The sequence below is a fragment of the Helicoverpa zea genome, chromosome 3, assembly GCF_022581195.2.
Source record: "Helicoverpa zea isolate HzStark_Cry1AcR chromosome 3, ilHelZeax1.1, whole genome shotgun sequence".
NCBI lineage: Eukaryota > Metazoa > Arthropoda > Insecta > Lepidoptera > Noctuidae > Helicoverpa > Helicoverpa zea.
In genome coordinates, this window is record NC_061454.1 from 12,193,577 (window position 1) to 12,214,139 (window position 20,563).

General features: G+C 36.2%; 4 protein-coding genes across 4 annotated transcripts; 3 read left to right on the top strand and 1 right to left on the bottom strand.

Moving 5' to 3' along the window:
- Positions 1-8,275: 8,275 nt before the first annotated feature.
- LOC124645749 (cuticle protein 8-like) lies at positions 8,276-8,940 on the top strand. Its single transcript, XM_047185624.1, has one exon. It carries the CDS (start codon positions 8,276-8,278, stop codon positions 8,801-8,803), a length of 528 nt encoding a protein of 175 aa, XP_047041580.1. The 3' UTR covers positions 8,804-8,940.
- A 506-nt stretch (positions 8,941-9,446) lies between these two features.
- On the top strand, positions 9,447-10,340 carry LOC124646079 (larval/pupal rigid cuticle protein 66-like). Its single transcript, XM_047186116.1, has 2 exons — positions 9,447-9,510; positions 9,827-10,340. The coding sequence occupies exons 1-2, from the start codon at positions 9,499-9,501 to the stop codon at positions 10,256-10,258; spliced, it is 444 nt and encodes a 147-aa protein (XP_047042072.1). The 5' UTR covers positions 9,447-9,498; the 3' UTR covers positions 10,259-10,340.
- Positions 10,341-16,284: 5,944 nt separating this feature from the next.
- On the bottom strand, positions 16,285-17,175 carry LOC124645888 (larval/pupal rigid cuticle protein 66-like). The gene is made up of 2 exons (XM_047185863.1): positions 17,109-17,175; positions 16,285-16,904 (listed from the first exon to the last, which is right to left on the bottom strand). Exons 1-2 carry the CDS (start codon positions 17,118-17,120, stop codon positions 16,368-16,370), a joined length of 549 nt encoding a protein of 182 aa, XP_047041819.1. The 5' UTR covers positions 17,121-17,175; the 3' UTR covers positions 16,285-16,367.
- A 2,066-nt stretch (positions 17,176-19,241) lies between these two features.
- Positions 19,242-20,176, top strand: LOC124645885 (larval/pupal rigid cuticle protein 66-like). Its single transcript, XM_047185859.1, has 2 exons — positions 19,242-19,307; positions 19,531-20,176. Exons 1-2 carry the CDS (start codon positions 19,296-19,298, stop codon positions 20,095-20,097), a joined length of 579 nt encoding a protein of 192 aa, XP_047041815.1. The 5' UTR covers positions 19,242-19,295; the 3' UTR covers positions 20,098-20,176.
- The last annotated feature ends 387 nt before the right edge of the window (positions 20,177-20,563 follow it).

Here is a 20,563-nt window from a genome sequence, read left to right on the forward strand (position 1 = left end):
TAAGGATACTTTTTTATTCCTTGGAAGTTCCTAGGTCTGACCCGATAGGCTTACGTGGATGATATTGCATAGTACGAAATGTACCACTGGTTGAGGGATTCAAATTCTACGCGTTCCTGAGAACAAAAATAATAACAGATAGACGGAAAACTAAGTAATCCTATAGAATTCCTCTTTGCCATGTAGGTGTCTAACACCATACATAAAAGTCTATCTTTTGTAATCTGTTTACTCCTCGATTTAATGCTAAATACCGTTATTAAAAACCAAAACTCGTGCATTGCTGAATTGCGGAATATGGTGTAACATTACCTATCTATTCATATTGATCTAAAAATATGTTATCAGCCAAAGACGAAAGAACAATGCCTTTTCACTTGAGCGAAAGGGCAAAATCGTGTGCAAACACAAATTAAGGCGATGTCAGATGACAATCATAGGCACGTGCGCGTTTTAGCAGACATAACTACCTACTTATATCTATGACGCATTTAGCATATATAACAGTTATAGCTTCTGCTAAAACATGTATTAAAAATATTTTTGGGTAGCGTAGGGTATATAAGAGAAAGGATTGTTATCTGAAGTGAACCAAAAAGACCTTTTAGGATACAGTGGTGGTAACCATAAAAGAGGTTACAGAAAATAAAAGAAATTGTGGTCCGTTGGTGAAGAAAATAATAACAACTAACATACCACTCCTAAAATAATAAAGATAATGACTGTCTGTGCTACCAAATTGGGAGCTTTTTACTTTTTGGCACAGTAAAATCTGATAAACTTTTTCGCCCACATTTGAACAAAAATAAAGTCCTAAAAGCAAAATTTTCAAGGATACAAAGACTTTGAACCTCGACCGCAACTAATTTTGTGAGTCACCGTGTCCATTCTCCTCGAGCAAATTATATCATTTTATATAAAAACCACGTAAAAATAGCCTTTATTAGCTTGTGCAAAGCGTTTGAGCGCGTCACGATATAGGAAAATGAGCAGAAGTCTAAGTTAACTTTACCTAATAATTTTATATGGCTCTGTTTGTCTGTTTTATATTGAATTCAATACACAATCAAATAAATATGCGATATTTCAATGCGCAAAAAATATAAATAAAAATATTGTTAAAATAACAATCTCTCAAGGTTTTTGCGAAATTGTAAATTGTAAAATAGTATTTCTGTGCCACATTTGTTAGTCTTTCATTCACATATTATTTAGTTACACTTGATAATTTTAAAAGGACCTCAAATAAAAGTTAGATTTTTACTTTCGTAGCTTAAATAAAAAATATCTATAAATCTTCTGATAACTTTCTATTCAATGACTGAACAAACAAAGAATCGAGTACGATGAATCGACCTTGGCTGCTGTCGGTAGCTGCGTGTGCGCCGATTTCAATCTCATTCCACTTAATGTACCGACAACAGGCGTAAGAAAGTTGCATGTTCAATTTTAGAATACAACTTTTGAATTTAAAAATAGAATGTTCATTTATAAATTGCGTAAAAATAAAGATCAATTATTTATATATCGTACCTACTTTAATTTAAATTAGTTTCTGTGACAGGTTTAATTAGAGATCAATTTTGATTGGTCATTAAAGGTGTTAGTAGCAAAAAATATCAGTAGGCTATATAAATTATTGATAGTAAATTGCTATTGAGTGATTAAGATTAGCGCTGTTAAAGGTTCACAAACATGCTATCCTTGAGCACTTACTAATAATTGTTTTATTACAAACCGAATCGAATTTGAACATGTAGGTAGTTTATCTGACTTTATTTCAAATTATAATTGCAAATATTATACCAAGGTTCATAGAACTACAAAAAGTACTATAAAAGATGAAAAGCTTAAAATTAAGCAAATACGCTCCAATTATTTATTATGTGAACTGTACGTATCCAAATATAACGCCCACAATCCGCATTCCTCCAAAACCGCGAAATCATGCGCATTCGACAATGTCAATGGGTTAGGTACATTCGTCTACTTACTTCATTTCATAGACCAACACACATTTATACGCCCAGGATTTCAACTAAGGACATCCTAAATTAACAACTTTATCTCGGTTTACAAAAAATAAAAAAAGTTTATTTTCTACCTAATTCTATCTTTTTTATCATAATAATTCACTTTTGCTTTCCCTATTTAATTTTTGTAATAAAATATAAAGGGTTTAATAAATACAATTTTATATCTGCAGAAAAAACCTAGGAAAACAGGTAGTTTAGCAGTTAGGACCACCTAGCATCACACTAAAATATCAAGGTTAACATAAAAAAAAAACAATTTGCATGTTTATGTATAACTTAGGTTCGTTATGTATTTTAATTTAATCATAAATCTAATAAAACCCGGAAATACCGTTTATGCATTTTATTTTAATAGTGGACAGAGGTTTTTATTGCATTGCATTCAGTCAAAAGTATCCTTCGATTCAATATAAAAACTGTATGAGTATTGATACAGTAACTTCTGGTATTATCGAACAAAATTTTGTGACTATAATCATGGCATTGCCTAGGACAAGAAAATATTAGCACTAGCTTCTATCATAATTAAAAAATATACCAAAATAAAGACCAGCAGACAAAAAGCTGACCTAAGTACCACTAGAAAACTTTAACATCTGACCAAATTACTGTCAAGTAAAAATATAGTAGGTGTAGAAAGCTGTCGTAATCATGCAAAACGTAACTAGTATACCGTGCAGCCAAAGTCGCATCCTAAATATAGTCTAGCTAGATTAATTACAAAAAAAGAAAGCCAACAACAAATAGTGACAGCCCTATCACATCTCATATAGCACGTGTTCCATTCATAAGCTCGGTGTCATCGACCGCGCGATGAGCAAGAATTACTCATCTCTATGCTAATCGGCGTCTGCGCATACATTATACCGTGAGAATTCTTTATGGTAATTTTGTACAAGATGTTCTCTGTTGTGTCATCTGCGGATCTTGTTTTTGTGTAAAGCTTTTTATGTGTTTAGGAGATTTTTGATTAGCTTTCACTTAAAAACATTTTTGACAGGATTTTAGCTGTATCATATGATAATACTGTTAAATGCGAACAATGACATGTACCCTCTACAGTTGTCGTCTTATTCTTTCTATATAATAGACAACTAGCCGTTTTCCCGCGGTTTCACCCGCGTCCCGTGGTAACTACTGCCCGTACCGGGATAAAATATAGCCCATTTTACTCGTGAATAATGTAGCTTTCGAATGGTGAGAGAATTATAAAAAACGATCCAGTAGTTTTTGAGCCTATTCATTACAACCAAAAAAACAAACAAAGTTTTCTTCTTTATAATATTAGTATAGATAGACATCTAAGCATCTAAGCAATTTCATCTAAATACTACCGGGTAACAGCGAAACATATTTGAGCTTAGCTAGGACATAACAATAATGAATATGAACTTTACGACGACAGTCAAAGCCTAAGGCGGCCTACACTGTACCTTACTTAAATACCTGCACAAATAGTTTATACATAGTAAGTACATGTAAAACTGTTGTATTTTCCTATGTACATTATGTATGTGTGAGTGAAATATAATAATATAAGAACACAGACCAATTGTGAATGTAACACGCCCATTAAATTAAAATTTGTCTTGCAAAAAATGGAAGGTCGTACACTTGGTTTTTATACGAGGAGGTCCAATATAAATGAATGCGTGTTTAAGTGATATCCGGCTGGACTTTATATAAATAGTTTTCGCCTATAGTAGTAACTAGCAGTCATTATCTTAAATACTAAGCTGGCTACTATTATGTAATCATAGCAAGATTTAATAGTTTTAAGATATCTTATAATTATTTATTAGTATCAATATTTTTGGTAGGTACATATTTTTTTTTTGTTATTAATTTATCTGAACAACATTAGTGTTTTCTATATGACTTCCTTTATTATTAAACTTCAAGATAAAACAAAGATCAAGGCGTCACATTAAGTAAATCATGAGACGTAGTTATTTAGATATAGCCTATTAATTATTATTACCTAATATTTAATATATATTAAATAATACAAATTAATGATAAATATTAAGAAAAATGCTTAACAAAATATTTATATTGGATGAGCATAATTTCCTTTAAAAGCTAAGTCATTGTAGCAATTTAAATTCATATTAACTCAGTATTCAAAATAAATTCATATTATTGAACGAGATTTTCTGTAGTAGTAAATATTCAAGAATATTTTGATGAAATATTTTAAGTATCACGCCTGTTAACTAAGTTTGACTACGGGCACACTTCTCAGGCCTAGCTACGTTCCTGCTCCTTCAATTTAAACGCTGCTATAATTTTCCTTAAAAACCACTAGTGACACTGCTCAACCTGAGAAACCAACCACTAACCTCCTCCTCATATTTAACCATTGCACTTGCAACACACATCAAGTCATATTAATTTCTACAAAACTAATCATACCAAGATGAATGACGTACCAATCGATTTGTTTGTTTGTCTCAATCTTGCGTTTAATGAGATGTTCAAAATAACAAGCTGGCTTCACATTAGATTAACAATTATAATAGCAAGCCGACCGCAAGACCGAGTTACATCATGTGAGACAAAAACGTATTACAGGAGAATCGCTCACCGTTATTTTTGGTCCACGTTATAAGAGATTGGCGCAACATAAAAATATTTTTAATAATTTATTTGTTGTTATGCTTTGAATTTATATAACATCAAAATGATCACTACCTAATGTTAAAACTATGACTAGAAAATTATATCAAGAGAAAAGATATTATTTGAGTCAAGTTACTTTTCTGAGTAAATACATACGAATATTGACCCAATCTCTCGTGAAGTACTCTTGTAAATAAGAAGCGATTTTACATGACTAAAATATATATATTATATATATAATAAATAGTTTTTTTTATTAGCCTATGCTGTCCCACTGCTGGGCAAAGGCCTCCCCCAAAGCCTTCCACTTTTCTCTATCCATCGCTGCTTGAGGTCCGTCCGAGAGATAGCTGTCCAAGTCTTCCCTCCAGCGTTTCCTTGGTCTCCCTCTCGGTCGCCTAATAGTAATCAAAAAAATATATTCCAATACACTTTTGTTTTAAATTGAAAATCATAGACCACCTGGAATGACGAGTAACTTTATAAAATTATTGTAATCATGTATTAAGATGCTCAGAAATTCAGACGCTCCTTTCTCATAACTTGCACCGACTATTATGCAACCATGGTTGTCAGTTTTCGGCGCTCGAGGCAAGCGCAGCATGCAGTCCCGAGTTCAATGCCACGGTCGGTCACTTTATGAGGTCGAATCTTACGTAAACTTTAATTGGCTGGGATGAGCACGTTTTTACAAGATGAGTTATATAATGAACCGTTAAGATTACGTTGCTTTTGTTTCTGTTAATTTAAATACTTGAAGTGTTTGGGTTATAATGAATGGATGGTATTTTTCTTCGGATTAAGAACAGCTGATGAATAGTGTGTGTGCAGTGGGAACCAGTAGCTTCTTTACATAATCCCAACTGTTATTATAAACGAAAGATTAACTGACACTTTCTGTCAGTCTATCAAGCTTTCGCGGTAAAACAGCTGAACCGATATTAATGAAAATTGATAAACTGGAAAAATAACCTAGAACCAGTAAAACTATTTGTGTAATAAATCACGAACTCTGAACAGATGGAGCATTATAGCTACTTATCAAGTGAGAAAGAGATTTCTTGTAAAACAAATAATTAACAGGTATGCCTCTTTTAATGGCGATATACTCATACACTGCAAATAATTTATTGTATTCTTTATTATTTTCAATAATGTATCGTTGAAGGATGTATGAGTGTTTGTCGTTCGATTTAAAATATACGCTCTTATATAGGCCTTCAATCAAAACAAAGAACCAGAAAATTAATGAAACATTAAAATAAAATCCAATATGTGACGGAATTTATGATATTTTTATGGAAAACTGACGACCCTATGCTCTATTGTAAGCGACTTCGTACATATTATTTATTGTTCGAGGAAGAACCGTTTCTTTTAGATAAAATAAAATTACAAAGTTCATACTTGACACAGGCTCAAACGCCTTTTCCCCAAACTCATGATTGTACCTTTGATTTCCTTTTGTATTCGGGAACAGCACCGTTAGGGAATTCTTTCGGGCATTGGCGTAATTGCGACGTCTAGTAAATACTTCACAAAGGTACTACATACCTTAATTTTTTTTAGATTGAATAAAAATAACTGATTAAACGTAAAGATTGATGTTTCATATCCGTAATGGAATATTCTCTTTTTCCTTACAAACTTACATCACAATAATCTGAAAACCATATCAGGACACAGTTCCCCGCTCCCCGCTCTCGCTGTAGCCTCTCCTTCACAGTAGTAATGGCGGACAGCCAGAACGCGGGCATGCATTTACAAGGCCAGCCATTATTGCTCGTAATTCCGCGTTGTATCACTGAATATCTGACGTGTTATAAAAACTATACTATATTGAGTTCGGTGGGCGTTCCTCTATTATAATTATTGGTATCATATTTGGTAGACACTTCTGACGTATTAAAGTATGTGTGATAAATTAATGTACTTACTTTAAGTACCTAAGTTATGTACCTATTTGCAGGTGGTATGAGATTTATTGGTTCTGTGTTTGTATGGGAAAGAACTGGTACCTGTCTGGTACTTTATAATCTTAATACATTACTACATACTAAATTACAGACCAAAGGGTCAACATTTTAGTCCTTAATCCATTTTGGTCCTTTAATAAACGAATAAAATATGCAATAGTGCAGCAAAATAAGGTTTATTATAGAAGGCGCTTTAAGGTTAAAACTTTTTGAACGAAGCTATGTTTTATCACTTATGCTTTACTAGCCTTTTCCCACGGTTTCACCTGCGTCCCGTGGGAACTACTGCCCGTGAAGGAACAAAATATAGCCTACTAGCTTTTGCCCGCGACTTCGTTCGCATGGAATAGTGACTTCCGGCATATTTTTGGTTTGACCAATAGATGGCGCTATATGTCCGGAATAAATTTTATTTTTATATATATTTTTTTAATAAAAACTATCCTATGTCCTTTCTCAAGTTCCAAACTATGTCTGTACCAAATTTCACACAAATCGGTTCAGTAGTTTAGGCGTGAAGAAAAGACAGACAAACAGACAGACAGACAGAGTTACTTTCACATTTATAATATTAGTTAGGATAACAATTATGAAGTGATAATTATGTCCGTATTTTGCGTCTCAGTTCCATGAGATGTCAATAGAAAAAGTAGATGTATTAATTTCTCTCAGTAAGGTATCGTGACCGTGATAATAAATAGCTTATCATTTTCATATTATGCGAGTGACGTAAGCCGGTAAACATCTTACTATGGTAGTAACAGTAGGTAGTGGACTAGGTACCAGTATAATTGTGTGCTCCATTCTCCACAATTATCTATGGACTTTAGCGGATGACTAACCGCCTATGCTTGGTGTACCAACCGTATTATATGTATATAGCTACAGCTTACAAAGCTGTGGTCAATGGTTTTATGACGTTGGGTAAATAGAGATTAGTAGGTGTTTTAAAGTCTGATGAGCATGTTAACTTTAAGATGACATCATCCTCCTGCCCTCATACCAATTTTATTTGGGATCGGCGCAGCATATCTTCTCCTTCCATACTCTTCTATCTGTCATCATCTCGCAAGTAACTTTCTTTACAACCTATCCACTTTCACACAATCCATCCATCGTTTCTTCGATCGTCCTCTTCCACAATATGATGACGTATTAATTTATATGACTGCAGGTGTTATTAACAAAATACTTTACCTTCACTTAATTACCGAAGGACTAGATCGTGTATTTTAGATTGCATTAGGAAATTCAATTCTTCCTTACACCTTGAACAAAGCTTAAAATATACAATTACTAAAGGTACTCTTATTTCATTTGCAATTATTTTTTTGATCTTAGGCTATAGTAACCTAGGAAAAGTAACCAGTTTTATTTCGGTCTAATACTCTAAGAAATACAATATGTATTGCTCAAACCGTATTGATTTTCATTTTACTTTGTATATAAATTGTTGGAAAACCGACAAATAATCATTCTTCGAACAACTGTATTCTACAGACAACCAAGTACCTACAAAACTTCAACATGATCCAAAAGGTAAAAAAAAAATATTTCTATATTTAAAATAATTTAAAAAATATTTACTGGTATCAACGTGCAAATGCTAGAATAAAGTTCGTAGTTCAAAATCCTTTTTTTATGACGTCATCAACCGCTCTAATATACCTTCTCCCGCAGCTCGCAGTCCTCTCCGGGTTGGTGATATCCGCATCCTGCATGCTGCTGCATCAGCCCCGTATACCATTCGCTGGAGTCCAACCTTCATACTACGACTCGAACCCGAACTACAACTTTGCTTACGAAGTCAACGATGCTCACACTGGTGACATTAAAAGCCAACATGAAAGCAGACGAGGCGACACTGTTCTAGGACAGTACTCCTTGCTCCAACCCGATGGCATCCGAAGAACGGTAGACTACAGAGCTGATGACCATACCGGCTTCCAAGCCACTGTGAACAATGATGGTAGAGCGGCCGGCCATGCTCAAGCAGTAAGCAATGATATCGGAAGATATCCCAATCTTGCAGTCCAGACGTACAATACCTACCCTGCCCCAACTGCCCACCCTTCCCCAGCACCCATTCCGGTAGCCTACTCCAGGTCTTCGTTCTCACAAACCATTTCTCATGGATCTGCTGCCTTAGCCCATAACCCCTGGCCGTAAATGAAGAATGAATGTAAAACTCGTGGCTTATGAAACGGACTCCGATGTTGCATTTATATTTTAAGTTGTGTAATATTTTCGCTATGAATATCTATTGGAGTGACTAAGAAGTAATGTACTAGACCGGACCTAGTTAGCCTTGTTATTATATTGTGGTCAGTATTCAAAAGGAAATTAGCTTGTGTCCGACCGGAATCTTAATTAAACAAACACTCTTTAGCAATTTTATATACATCCTGTATAATGTATGTATGTTTTGTGAAATAATAAAAGCTGTATAATTTGCCAAGTTTTTGTTGATTTATTTTTGAACCCACTATGAAAGGAGTTGAGTACAATACCATTTAGATCCGCTCGTGTCAACCATAATTGATACTTTTACAATGACTCAAACAAAATAAACCATGTTCGTAAGCTTATAATTTCAGTTATTTAAAAGGTGAAGACATGAGATAATTTTAAACTAGTTTATTTATAAACTCGCACAACTGAGAAGTGAGACCTTTTCCTTCAGAGCATTGCCCTGATTCGAACTTGACTTTTAGACATTTCCTGAATTTCTTCATAATAAATAAGTTTAAAATTAAACTGGAACAATTGTTGGTTGATATAAAAGGCTCTACAGGTGAAGCAAGGAGCATCAGACTCTCAGGATTCCTCGACGTAGTCACAACAACAAAAACACTTCCTTCAAAATGTTTGTGAAGGTAAACATTCTTGTTATTGTCTTGATCCTTATCGGTTACAATAACTAAGTCATTAACATAAAAATATATTAAGAACAGAGGTTGCTTCATATTAAGACTAATTAAGCTGTGCTATTTGAATAAATTATGACAAAAAATATTGTTAAAACTTGAAGTTTACATCGCAATATTCCAGTGCATTCTGACTATGTCTATTGACCTCAAAAAGACTGCCTACATTTCTATTTGCTCTTTCATCATTGCTTAGCTACTATTGTATTCTTGAAAATCTTTTTCGGTGAGTCACCAACTAATATCATACCTTTTTGTCTTACAGTTCGTCGTATCCTTCGCCTTGGTAGCCGTGGTGTGCGCCAGCAACGACCTGTCCAGCTTCTCGTACAGCGTGGCGGACCCCTACACCGGCGACTTCAAGCACCAGATCGAGAACCGCATCGACAACAACGTGCAGGGCCAGTACTCGCTGCTGGAGTCGGACGGCACGCGCCGCACCGTGGACTACGCCGCCGGAGCCCAAGGCTTCAACGCCGTCGTGCGCAAGGACCCCGCGCTCATCGCCGCCGCCCCTGCCATCTCCTACGCGGCTCCTGCCATCTCCTACGCGGCCCCTGCAATCTCCTATGCGGCCCCTGCCATCGCTACTAAAGCTTTCGCCGCCCCTATCTCCTACGCCGCTGCTCCTCTGAGCTTCGCCAAGTTTGGAGCCATCAACTACGCTACTCCCTTCCCCTACGCCCGATACTATTGAATCAAGACTACCAACTGCCTGTGAAGAAATTGTAAATATTGGATATGTAAATAAAATTATGTATTTCGAGACTTTCTAGTGATATTGGATTTTTATTATTGAACAATTAAATCCTGTAAAGTACTCCTTAAAATTACCAAGACCTAAACAAAATAGTTCTTGTAAAACAAATAGTCCCCAGGCCGGCGAACAAATTTTTTTTTGATACATATACATTTAAGACTTTGTGAGTGCCTTCCTTACGATGATTCCGACAAACTTTTCGAATGCGCAAATTTTGGTGCCGCTGCGTTTTTTAATGCTTGACTCCTGGAATTGTCGATATGACGTCACTATGACTCTTCGTACATACAAGTTTCATTTTTTGAGATTCGTTTAATAAAAGTAACTAGAAAATGGTGTTCAACTTGTCCGATAAAGATCGTGCTGCGTTTGGAGTGTCCACCATCCTGAAAATGTCGCAGTGACGTCACTATGACTCTTCGTACATACAAGTTTCATTTTTTGAGATTTGTTTAATAAAGTTAATAACTAGAAAATTGTGGTCAACTTGTCCGATAAAGATCATGCTGCGTTTGGAGTGTCCACCATCCGAAAAATGTCGATATGACGTCACTGTGTCTCCCCATACATACATGTCGGACAAGAATAACAATGATAGATAACATTATTCTAAATGCAAATATGGACTTGTCCGACAAATACATTGAATTAAATAGTCAGTTCGACAAGAAAATGAGAAAAAAAATATTACAATTGAAAGAAGTTTATTCTTTTTGTCAATTTCTGACTTAAATATTCACGTGCATTATTTAAGTATATTAAATTAGCATACTACTTACCAATTCTTACTATTTTAAAAAAAGTAGCCTGACTAAGACGTATTGTTGATAGTTTATATTATGTTAAGGAATAATATCCCACATCTATTAAAGGACTATATATCAATCAAAAGGTCTTTTTAAGGGCAACATTTTGTCTCAACATACCACTTATCAATTCTTAGTATTTTAGAAGATATAGCCCAAATAAGGCGTATTATCGATAGGTTTTACTATGTTAGGGAATAATGTCCCACCTCAAAGTATGAACCGTATGTCAATCGAAAGATCTTTTTAAGCGTTATATTCCGTCTTAACATACCACTTACAATTTCTTAGTATTTTGGAAGACATAACTGACCTAAGGCATATTATTGATACTTTACATTGTGTTAAGGAATAACATCTCACTTGAAGTTATGAGCCATATTTCAATCAAAAGATCTTTTTAAGCGCAAGGTTGTATTAGCATAACTCCGACAAATTGTTAGTACTTTAAAAGCTAGAGCTTTTCTGAAATTATTATTATCGATAGGTTCTGTCAAGCTAATCCATTACTTCTTTAGTAACAAATTATATATTATTTGAAAAACCTTTCCAAATGAAAAATTTCGTGTTAACATACTTTCGACAAATTGTTAGTAGTTTAGAAGCTAGAGCTTATTTAAAATTATAATTATTGATAGAAGTTTTCAATTAAATAAATCCCATCTCTAGTAATGAGTTATACATAATTCAAAAGACGTTTTTAAATGCAACATTTCATATTAAAAAAACTTCGGCTGATTGTTAGTATTTCAGAAGCTAGAGCTTATATAAGATTATTATATCGATAGGTGTTTTCAAGTTAATAAATCCCTCCTGTAGTAATGATACATATATCATTCGAAACGACTTTCTAAATGCAACATTTACTATTAACATACTTCACACCAATTTTCAGTACTCTATACCAAATTCTTAAATATATCTATATTTTCCGGACGGTGGACACTCCATATGCAGCATGATCTTTGTCGGACAAGCTTACCACAATATTGAAAGTAACTTTATTAAACATATTTCAAAATATGAAACTTGTATGTACGAAGAGCCACAGTGACGTCATATCTACATTTTCCGGACGATGGACTCTCCATATGCAGCATAATCTTTGTCGGACAAGCTTACCACAATTTTCTAGTTAACTTTATTAATAGCCCGGTCAAAATAGACATAAAAGTAGTGGTCAAATAACAAAAATTCCCACAGAGCTGATTTTTGGTGGAGAGCTAGATTTGATCATTATAAATAAAATACTAAAAGTCCCCATCGATCCCATGTGTGCGTCAAAAGTTATTCGAGATCAAATGTTAAAATTTTTGGTTTTTTGTGTTTTTTTCGAAAACGGTAAGTTTTATCAAAAAAATACATCAGACCAAAATTGTAGATTATAAAATTTTATACAAAAATGGCATTAACAGTTTTCTCCTAAATGTTACCATTCCTGAGATATCGCGCTTCAAAGTATATTCCACACATGACATGCACACATTTCCACGCCACCTGTGAGGTAGTATACTCGGCGCGTTTTTTTTATCGTGGTTTCCCCTGTAGACCTACTCCACTAACTGTCATGACAATTTTAGGATAGTTTAAGGGAATAATTGCCGTCAAGTTCTAATATGATGTCATTATGGATATTAACTATTGGGTTAACTATTATTGTGATTGTTTTAGATTTATCAGATTCATACAAAAACTCGTGGTGGCCTAGTGGGTAAAGAACCAACCTCTCAAGTATGAGTGGGTTCGATTCCAGGTCAGACAAGTACCAATGCAACTTTTCTAAGTTTGTATGTACTTTCTAATCATATCTTGGACACTAATGACTATGTTTCTGATGGCATGTTAAACTGTAGGTTCTGGCTGTCATTGAACATTCTTGGCAGTCGTTATGGGTAGTCAGAAGTCAGTAAGTCTGACACCAGTCTAACCAAGGGGTATTGTTACCCGGGTTGCCCGGGTAACTGGGTTAAGGGGGTCAGATAGGGCAGTCGCTCCTTGTAAAGGACTGGTACTTAGCTACATCCGGTTAAACTGGAAGCCGACCTCAACATAGTTGGGAAAAGGGCTCGGAGGATGATTTGATACTACAATCATTTTTGCAATTGCAAAAAATAATGTCAGGAGTTTTTCTGGAGCAAGTGGGAGTAAAGTTTTAATAGGGTCCAGATATTATGTATCAATTTCCAACCCCAGTCTTCTGGATAAAAATGGAAATGTCGAAGGAAAATTAGCATGCGATAATTTTCTACACTTTAAAAGCGGATTGTGCGCGACTTCAGCGGTTGAAAAAATTTTGTTCTGTGTTTAGTAATGCAGAACCATGCCTTAGGACTGCAGTACGCTGATATTTAGGATTTAAAAGTGGGCAATCTAGCCTTAGCGACAAGCCACGTGAAGGTAATTCAAAACCCCATATGACCCAAGATAATATCGAGGCTATGCGGCAGTTAATTGTCGCAGACCAACATGTAACATACCGTAACATGGATCCGTGGGCATTACGATTGTTTTACATTCCCCAAAATTAAGTAAAGTCTTCGTGGTAAACGTTTCAGCACACCTGAAAAAGCTGTTGACTCATACCAATCGGCCAATTTGACTACCCCCACTTCAGAATGGAATAAATATTTCAAGAACTGGGTTTAATGCATGCAAAAGTGCATTAAATATTGCGGAGAATTCTCTGAAAAACAATAAATGGAATTACCCTATTAGATTGTCTATACTTATTTCAAACGACAAAACTTAAAGGCAGCCGTCGTACATACGTGGCTTGTATGTGCATATCATGTGTAGTGTGACTCTTTGAATTGTGATATCTCAGGAATGGTAAGATTTATGAGAAAACTGTTAATGCCATTCTTGTAGAAAATTTTATAATCTACAATTTTGGTCTGATGTATTTTTTTGATAAAACTTACCGTTTTCGAAAAAAACACAAAAAACCAAACATTTTGACATTTGACCTCGAATAACTTTTGACGCACACATGGGATCGATGGGGACTTTTAGTATTTTATTTATAATGATCAAATCTAGCTCTCCACCAAAAATCAGGTTTGTGGGAATTTTTGTTATTTCAAATGTCTATTTTGACCGGGCTATAAACAAATCTCAAAAAATGAAACTTGTATGTACGAAGAGTCGTAGTGACGTCATACCGACATTTTCAGGATGGTGGACACTCCAAACGCAGCACGATCTTTATCGGACAAGTTGACCACCATTTTCTAGTTAACTTTATAAAACGAATCTCAAAAAATGAAACTTGTATGTACGAAAAGTCATAGTGACGTCATATCGACAATTCCAGGAGTCAAGCATTATAAGACGCAGCGGCACCAAAATTTGTGCATTCAAAAAGTTTGTCGGACTCATCGTAAGGAAGGCACTCACAAAGTCTTAAATGTATGTATATGTATCAAAAAAAAAATTGTTCGCAGGCCTCGGGACTAAAATAAGTCCAAAAATTAAAAATTACAAGGCCTGGTTTCCCGTGTCATAAAAACTCTATGAATTTATTGTAAAATCAGAATGAACACAGTGCTACAAAACAGTCGGAGTCAATTAGGTTTAGTTTTTAACTTCTACTCAAAAGCCTTGAAAATTACATTAGAATTCAATTGGACTATTTACGCTCTCTTTGTTTTTGGAGTTACTCAAACGTCAAATTAATCTTAAAACTTCTATAAAATATTTAGGGTAGGTAATTATAAAAACAAACTTTCTTCTAGTTAAAAATTATAACCCAAAAACGGCTGAACCTATTTGGCCGAAGATTGGTAAGGTTTATTTAGCTAACAGAGCCAGGAGGCGGTGTAAGGAGACTGTTAATCCCCATTCCGTGACGATGAACCAATTAATGCAAATAACATGTAGGCCATGATAAAAAGAATACGATTTATTAGTTTTTCGATGACAAACAATTGTTTCAAAACGTAACAAAACTCTTTAATTCTCCAAAAGATATTGAATAGAACCCTATCTACCTATTTATTTCTTTGAAGTTCACAAAAGTTGCTCGACTTTTCCAGTCACTTATTTATATTTATAACCTGGCTGTACCAAGATAAAATATAGCCAATCTTACTCCGAAAGAGTGTAGCTTTCCAGCAGTGAAAGAATTTTTCAAATGGGTTATGTAGCTTCTGAGCCTTCGGGGGTACAAACGAACAAAAAGATGCTTCCTCTTTATTATATTAGTATAGATGTCAATCAATCTCTATACGACAAACAGCGGATGGATCGGTTATTGTAATCCGTAGTAACAGCCGATTTTTGACAGCGAGTTGATGGATGATCAGATCGCATCACGAAGCGGTCCGAGGATGGGTGATCATACCTATATTAATCCCATAACATGAGATGTTATGACATACAGATTCTGTGCTCCTATGTTTTCCAGAAGGCTTAGGTAAATGCCGTATAACAAATTTTGTTATACTTACGGCTATAATTTTGAACATCTATGTCAGTCATTATAGTAGGTACAAACGGTCTTACAAGGATCGACAAATAGGAGCAGGGTTCTGTTTCAACCAGTAACATTCATTCGTGATTAAATTAACTGTACTGTGATTGTACTCTGACGTAGTCATGACGTGTCGCCGCAACGTGCACTTCAAGGCGGTTAAGAACGTCATTATGATAATTAATATTGGAACATGTCTTTGTTTAGACGAGACATACTGGAGTGAGTTATTTGATTATCACGTCTACAATTTCTTCCCGTTATGAAAACCTTGATAAGATTTCTTTGTTAAGTTATAGTCACTGTGACATAATGCGGGGATTCAGCCCTCAAAAAAGGTTGTGGGCTCATCCATCCGATTTGGCTGAAAATTCTCGTACCTACATTCCCATTCATACATAAGGAAGTAGTAAAGGAAATACGTTGAGGAGGAATGAGGAGTTTATACATAAAAAGGAGAAACAAGTGTGTCATCACAAGTAAATAAGCGTTGTGTACTGTGCCCATTACAACAGATCCGCCTCTGGACAATATTGAATACAATCCACAGCTCAGAAACGCATGAGCTTTCATCATGTTTGTGTATTGAGAAATTAGGAAGTTGGTCTATAGTCTATATGTAGTGTGGAGATGGATGGGTGAATGATGATAGGTTTATAGAAAGGACCATCAGTCAAAAACAGAAATATTTGAGTTCATTGAACTACTTTATTTGATCACAGCATTCGTTCATTGGTTTTTCATAATAAATAACATATTTTATCATTATCTAGTAGAGGTGGGCGCCGTAGAGACCGTGAGCGCCGTGAGCGCCGAAAGCGATGGCACCGTGAGCGAGGGGAGCGGCGTGAGCACCGTAGAGTCCGGCGCCGTAGGCGAGGGGAGCGGCGTGCGCGCCGTACACTCCGGCGCTGTAGGCGAGGGGAGCGGCGGCGACCGCGCCGTAGGTGGCCACGCCGTGGGAGTAGCCGTGAGCGACGGGAGCGGCGTGAGCGATGGGGGCGGCGTAGGCGAGGGGAGCGGCGTGCGCCACCACGGGAGCGGCGTGAGCGATCAGAGCGGGGTCTTTGCGGACGACGGCGTTGAAGCCGGAGTGCGCGTCAGCGGCGTAGTCGACGGTGCGCTTTGTGCCGTCGGAGTCGAGCAGCGAGTACTGGCCGACCACGCTGTCTCCGACGCGGGTCTCGTGCTGGCTCTTCACGTCGCCGGTGTGCGGGTCGGACACGCCGTACGAGAAGCTGGTGTAGTCGCCGCCGTGGATCGCGCTGCCCTGAGCAGCCGCCACCAGAAGAGCTACGATCACGAACTGAAAAATGATAAAACATTATTAGCTATCTTCATTTTGTAATTAAATATTAAAATCATATTCATACTAATTCAAAAAATATTTTTGATTAATAGTTTTGTGTTATTATAAAAAATATTATTTATTATGATGCTATTTTCAGTAATTAATTAGTTTAAAAAGTTCAGAAAAGTTTTTTCGTAATTCATTAAAATAGAAACAAACCTTAGCTGCCATTTTAAATTGTTAATTGTTTCACAAGTCAACTGCGAATGTATAATCAGGGTTACCAATTCTCTTTATATACTATTCCTACATAACTGCTTAACTCAGAATTAAAAGGAAGTAAGTAACGTAAAAGTGAGGTCAGTAAACTGTACCGTATTTCACACGCAACAGAAAGTATATTTCCGTGATAACTTAAACACAGTACTAAGTACCCTTTAATGTATTCATTTTTTTGTTGTTATAATTTCCTGGGTATGGTCCAGGAACTCATGAGAATGTTGATTTTGACGTTCTGTTTTGGGAAAAAAAATATATACAAGGTTTAGTTAGTATGTAAAACAACATGGTAAATAAAAGTTGAGCTTCTGTAGTACCTATAAACAAAGTTCACTAGTAAATCATCGAACCATCATCCGAAATATAAACATAATACTTGTCTAGTATGACATGTTTCTGAAATAAAGAAGAAAACTTTTAAAGCTTTAAATGTAAACATTTTTATTGTAACTGAAGTGTGTGAATTTAAAGCCGGGCTTCCCTTCAGTGTACGAGTATACCTTGACAATACTTGAGTTCCCACCCGTACAGCTGAAAAGATTTGTAAACTAAACAGTACAGTTTCCAAATCTACCTTAATGTTTCGAGGGCTAACCCTCTGACTTATCCACTCACTGTTATTATTTTCCGGTCACATACAGAAGCTTTTTCAGAATTGTCAATGGTGTTGGTATAAAGAAAAATAAATTTGTTATGTGTACGTTTTTCTACAATAACATTCAGGCATTTATAATATTAGTAAGAATTTAAAGTTATTTTTAGTTATTATTATCACAATAAGCATGAACTTAACGCTGTGATTGAGACTTCTACAAAATGGTCTACATTTAACGTCGGAAAATACTATGGTCCACATTAGCCGGCAAAATTTCCATTAGCCATCAACGTTCACTTTTCTTGTACGTGGAAATTCATAGTAAACAGTTGTTTTGAGAAAACTGTCATTTATGTATTCCGTGAATTTGAGTTTTAGTGATATTCTATCCAACAGAAATTATGTTGCAATACATAAACTTAATTATGAAAGAAACAAAACACAGATTCGAACGACCTTAATAAGTGATACCTACGTTTATTTTGACACTTTCTGACATGCGAGTAATTAATATTAGTACCTTCCTTTATGTCAATGTCTGTGATTATAATGCACGCTGAAACAATTGCTTAATACAAAGGTCATAATTTAGAAATTACTAGCTTCCGCCAGCGGCTTCGCCCGCGTGGTGTGTTGATAAAAAGTATGTGTTATATGTTATGCCTATGTGTTAATCCAGGGTGTCACCTATCTACATACCAAATTTCAATCAAATCGGTCCAGCCGTTTTTGCGTGATTGAATAACAAACATACATCCATACATTCTCACAAACTTTCACATTATAATATAAGTAGGATTAATTTGATTATAAGGTAAGACTTGTCATTGGCTCCCTGTTAACTAAACTTGTGTTATTCCTAGTTGCTTTAGCTGTAAGTCTTCCATGTTACATAAATAAAAAATACATAATTTTATGTAGTTAGATACTAGATAAAGATAGAAATTATCCGTTCTCGAGTCCTAGACTGTCATTTTAAATTACATCATAATAATCCACATAAATATCAATAGATAGGAAACTGATGCAATTTACTAGTAACGGGAAATTAAGTCTTCCGATAGTAGCACAGCTTAGGTATTCCAGAAAACACTACAAAGTATAATTTTAATATCTGAGAAAGCGCTACCCTCCCATTAGAGCTTTAAAGTCAATGTTAATTCTAAAATAAGCTAAACATCAATTATTTATTGATCCCAATTGTGGAATTTAAGTCATCAATCTTAAACCACAAATTCATTCCCAGTCAAGCATTTCGACAATCCACAAAATGAGAGAATCATTAGTTATAGGAACGGTTGTAATTGCCAATGAAATACGATATAATACAATAAGACCAATGATAAATTACAAATTGTAAGGCAATGACACAACTGATATGAAATACCAGGATTCAGTTCAAGCAACGACCTTCCTACCTCTTTTACTTCCTCTAGATACCGAACCAGCGGACAGCAGTGATAGTATATAAAGTGAATTGATAACCCTGATGTATCATTCGCAGTTTGCTAGTGAAACATAACTAACTAACAATGGCATCAAAGGTTGGTTGGCATTTAATATTATTGATTAAAATGTGAAGTGGAAAAAAATTTATATCTTGAAAAAAAGTTTCTAGAGTGAAAGTGGCAATTGACATCGTTGACGTGATGTTAAAGATAAAAAGTTTAATATAATAAAGAAAAAATATGACATTATGACAAGTAAAAATAATATTAGCCCAAAAAATTTAAGAAATAATAATAATTCGAATGTTTTCGTTTTCAGTTCGTGATCGTAGCTCTTCTGGTGGCGGCTGCTCAGGGCAGCGCGATCCACGGCGGCGACTACACCAGCTTCTCGTACGGCGTGTCCGACCCGCACACCGGCGACGTGAAGAGCCAGCACGAGACCCGCGTCGGAGACAGCGTGGTCGGCCAGTACTCGCTGCTCGACTCCGACGGCACAAAGCGCACCGTCGACTACGCCGCTGACGCGCACTCCGGCTTCAACGCCGTCGTCCGCAAAGACCCCGCTCTGCTCGCTCACGCCGCTCCCGTGCTCGCTCACGCCGCTCCCGTGGTGGCGCACGCCGCTCCCCTCGCCTACGCCGCCCCCATCGCTCACGCCGCTCCCGTCGCTCACGGCTACTCCCACGGCGTGGCCACCTACGGCGCGGTCGCCGCCGCTCCCCTCGCGTACAGCGCCGGAGTGTACGGCGCGCACGCCGCTCCCCTCGCCTACGGCGCCGGACTGTACGGTGCTCACGCCGCTCCCCTCGCTCACGGTGCCATCGCTTACGGCGCTCACGGTGCTCACGGCGCTCATGGTCTCTACGGCGCCCACCTCTACTAGATAATGATAAAATATGTTATTTATTATGAAAAACCAATGAACAAATGCTGTGATCAAATAAAGTAGTTCCAAGAACGAATTTGCTTGTTTTCTTCGCCCCCTTTTAAGTATTTAAAAATATAATTTATGGTTACAATGAGCTTCATTAAAAAACATGAAGATCTATCCGAAATCTGATCGATAGTTTGGCAAGAACTATACCAAGTCACAGTAGATTTAGCCTATTATCGAACTTTCGAGAGCAGCTATGCAAATAAAAAAAATGATTGAAGACTAGGTTGCTTAATGATACGTTGATATGTAATAAAAGTTAACATTTTTGAAACATCAGAGGATCATTATCATTAGAATTTGATGACAAATTCAGCGTATAAGAAAATATTCTGTTAAAATAAAACTTTACCAAGAAACCCAATCGTGGGGATTCCACGACAGGGAAAGTAGGTAGAACTTGAATAAAGTCGGT